Below are 2,255 nucleotides of genomic sequence, written 5' to 3' on the forward strand. Positions count from 1 at the left end.
CCTGAATTAATGGCTTTAAAAGTCGCTTGCTGACTTAGGCCTAAGGTGGTGCCTTGGGTATTAGCCTAGCTGATTATTATTATTATTATTAAAACGTGCAGCTCTTTACTGGTAATTTCTTCACGGTTGTCCATGAAATAATACCGATCGAGCTTAACTTTACTGGATGGTGGCGATTTCTTGGCACCACTCTTGAAACCTTCTGTTTAGATCATCAGTTATTGATTGATTCCACTCAATAGAAGGATTCCATAGTTCTTGGAATAGTACTTTGGCACTGATGGTGTATGGTGTATGGTGTTAGTATTCCAAGTGGGTCAAATATTTGTGAAACTGCGCTTAACACGTGACGTTTGGTTCCTTTAATATCTTTGAGTATTTCTGACAATTTAGAGAGGTCAAGCGAAAAACTATCTTTCTCAGGGTTCCCAAACAATCCTTAAATATTTTGTTCGTCAATGCTTTCTGAGTCAAATTTAGCAACTTCGTTTGATTTGGCGGCATCACTTCCCCATTTCTCACGCAACTCGGCAGAAGTCGATTTGCATTTTCAAAGGGTCATATTGGCCTCCTTCATTATCTTCGAAGCCGACTGGGACAATTCGTTCGCTTCTTCAACATTTTCGACTCCTGTAACGTAATCGTCGACGTACAAATCTTCATCTGGAGATCTAATGATTTCAGCTTCATCGTCTCTGTATTTTTCAATATGCAATTTGATTGTGGCCGCGAGGAGAAAAGGACTAGCCGATACGGGGAACGGAACTCTGGTCATCTGTAACGTACGAAACTCGTTTTCTTAAATTTTATACTATTTTCAGATTTCACCCGTAAAAATCTGACGGAGCGCCTATCTTCGTTGGCCAAGCTGACCTTGTGAAAGGCCTTTTCAATGTCGGTTGTCACAGCAACCTGATAGCTTCGAAAACGTATTATTAGCTTTAGTATATTTGGGTTTAGATTTGGTCCTCTGGATACGCAATCATTCAAAGACGGCGCACCTTTGACGTGCGACGATCCGTCAAGTACGACCCTTAGTTTCGTCGTGGTACTAGGTTCCCGTTTGACACCGTGATGAGGCATGTAGTAAGTTCCGACTGCGGTACATGTACTCGGTTCAGCTTCTTCGACGATGCCTAGCTGAATTTGTTCTTCAATAACATTTTCGTAATCTTGGAAGAAAATCGGATCCCTCTTAAATCTTTCCACCAAATTCCTCATACGTCGGGTGGCTATAATTTTGTTTTCTGGTAACATATCTTTTGACAAAGTCCAAGGGAATTTCACTACGTATCTTCCTCCGTCAAAAGTCGTCTCATTTCGGAACCTTTCCATGAATTCGTCTTCACTTTGAGCCTGGTCTTCATTACTTTTAATTTCCCAAAACGATTGCAACGTCATTGACACTTAAAATTCATCTAAGCTGATTTTCATGTCAGTGATTCGGTTTGCATTGACTCCGACCAGACTTGAGGACATCGGAACCCTGTACGGCCCTTCCCAATTTTGTTACAATAGCGATTAGCAAATTGGCCTATCATTCAAACCTTCCAGTTACTGATTCATAGTACGAATCTGCGCCGATCAGAATGCCTATGCTTGACAGAGTAGGCGTTCTTTCGCTTGTTTCACGGGCAATTTGATATCCTTTGGACTCCACGAAATTCTTTATTTCTTCAGATTTCACTAGCGTAAGAGCGTTACACAAATTGGGCACTTCTATGGCCGCAATACTGATCTCTTTTCTTAGATCTTTTACGTTCTGTAAATTTACTCTTACAATTTTTCGCTTCGATTTCGTGGGATTTTCGTAATCGAAGTTCTGGATTTCTATAACTTGTTGGCCTATCACTGGCAATTTCAATTTCTCTACCTACGTCTTCTCTTACAAAGGACGCTTGACTTCCCGTGTCTAACAAACATCTCACTACTTGTTCCGCTTCCGTGTTATTGGGATTCTTCACTACGGCCTTAGACGTCTGCGGGAACACCGTCTTTTGACAGTCTACCGAGGAAACCAGCTTGACTGAAGTTCCGGCTTCATCTTGGTTATTGTTCGCTCGCGACTTCTTGTTCGCTTCGTTCTGTTCACGAATTGCGATATTAGGTCTCTGCTTACAAATTTTGCATGGGTGGAATCCAGATCGAGAATTTCGCATTTTCTGGCCAACCTTCATAGAAATATAGCCTCGGTTCGAATCTTTTAAATATGTCTTCTTATTCTCCAAGGTAGGTCATGTTGGCACAGTTGATCG

General features: G+C 41.5%; 1 protein-coding gene across 1 annotated transcript; it reads right to left on the reverse strand.

The window, feature by feature from the left end:
- Positions 1-550: 550 nt before the first annotated feature.
- On the reverse strand, positions 551-1,401 carry LOC149926029 (uncharacterized). The gene is made up of 2 exons (XM_090161843.1): positions 829-1,401; positions 551-775 (listed from the first exon to the last, which is right to left on the reverse strand). Exons 1-2 carry the CDS (start codon positions 1,399-1,401, stop codon positions 551-553), a joined length of 798 nt encoding a protein of 265 aa, XP_090017969.1.
- Between the last annotated feature and the right edge of the window lie 854 nt (positions 1,402-2,255).

The sequence above is a fragment of the Leiobunum rupestre genome, chromosome 10 (assembly GCF_980474605.1).
Source record: "Leiobunum rupestre chromosome 10, qqLeiRupe1.1.hap1, whole genome shotgun sequence".
Classification (NCBI taxonomy): domain Eukaryota; kingdom Metazoa; phylum Arthropoda; class Arachnida; order Opiliones; family Sclerosomatidae; genus Leiobunum; species Leiobunum rupestre.

Excerpts from the sequence above, each read along its gene's own strand:
- LOC149926029 (XM_090161843.1), bottom strand. The coding sequence starts at position 1,401 with ATGACGTTGCAATCGTTTTGGGAAATTAAAAGTAATGAAGACCAGGCT. Across the intron at positions 776-828 it reads GCTCCGTCAGATTTTTACGG|ATGACCAGAGTTCCGTTCCC; the intron begins GTGAAATCTGAA and ends CGTACGTTACAG.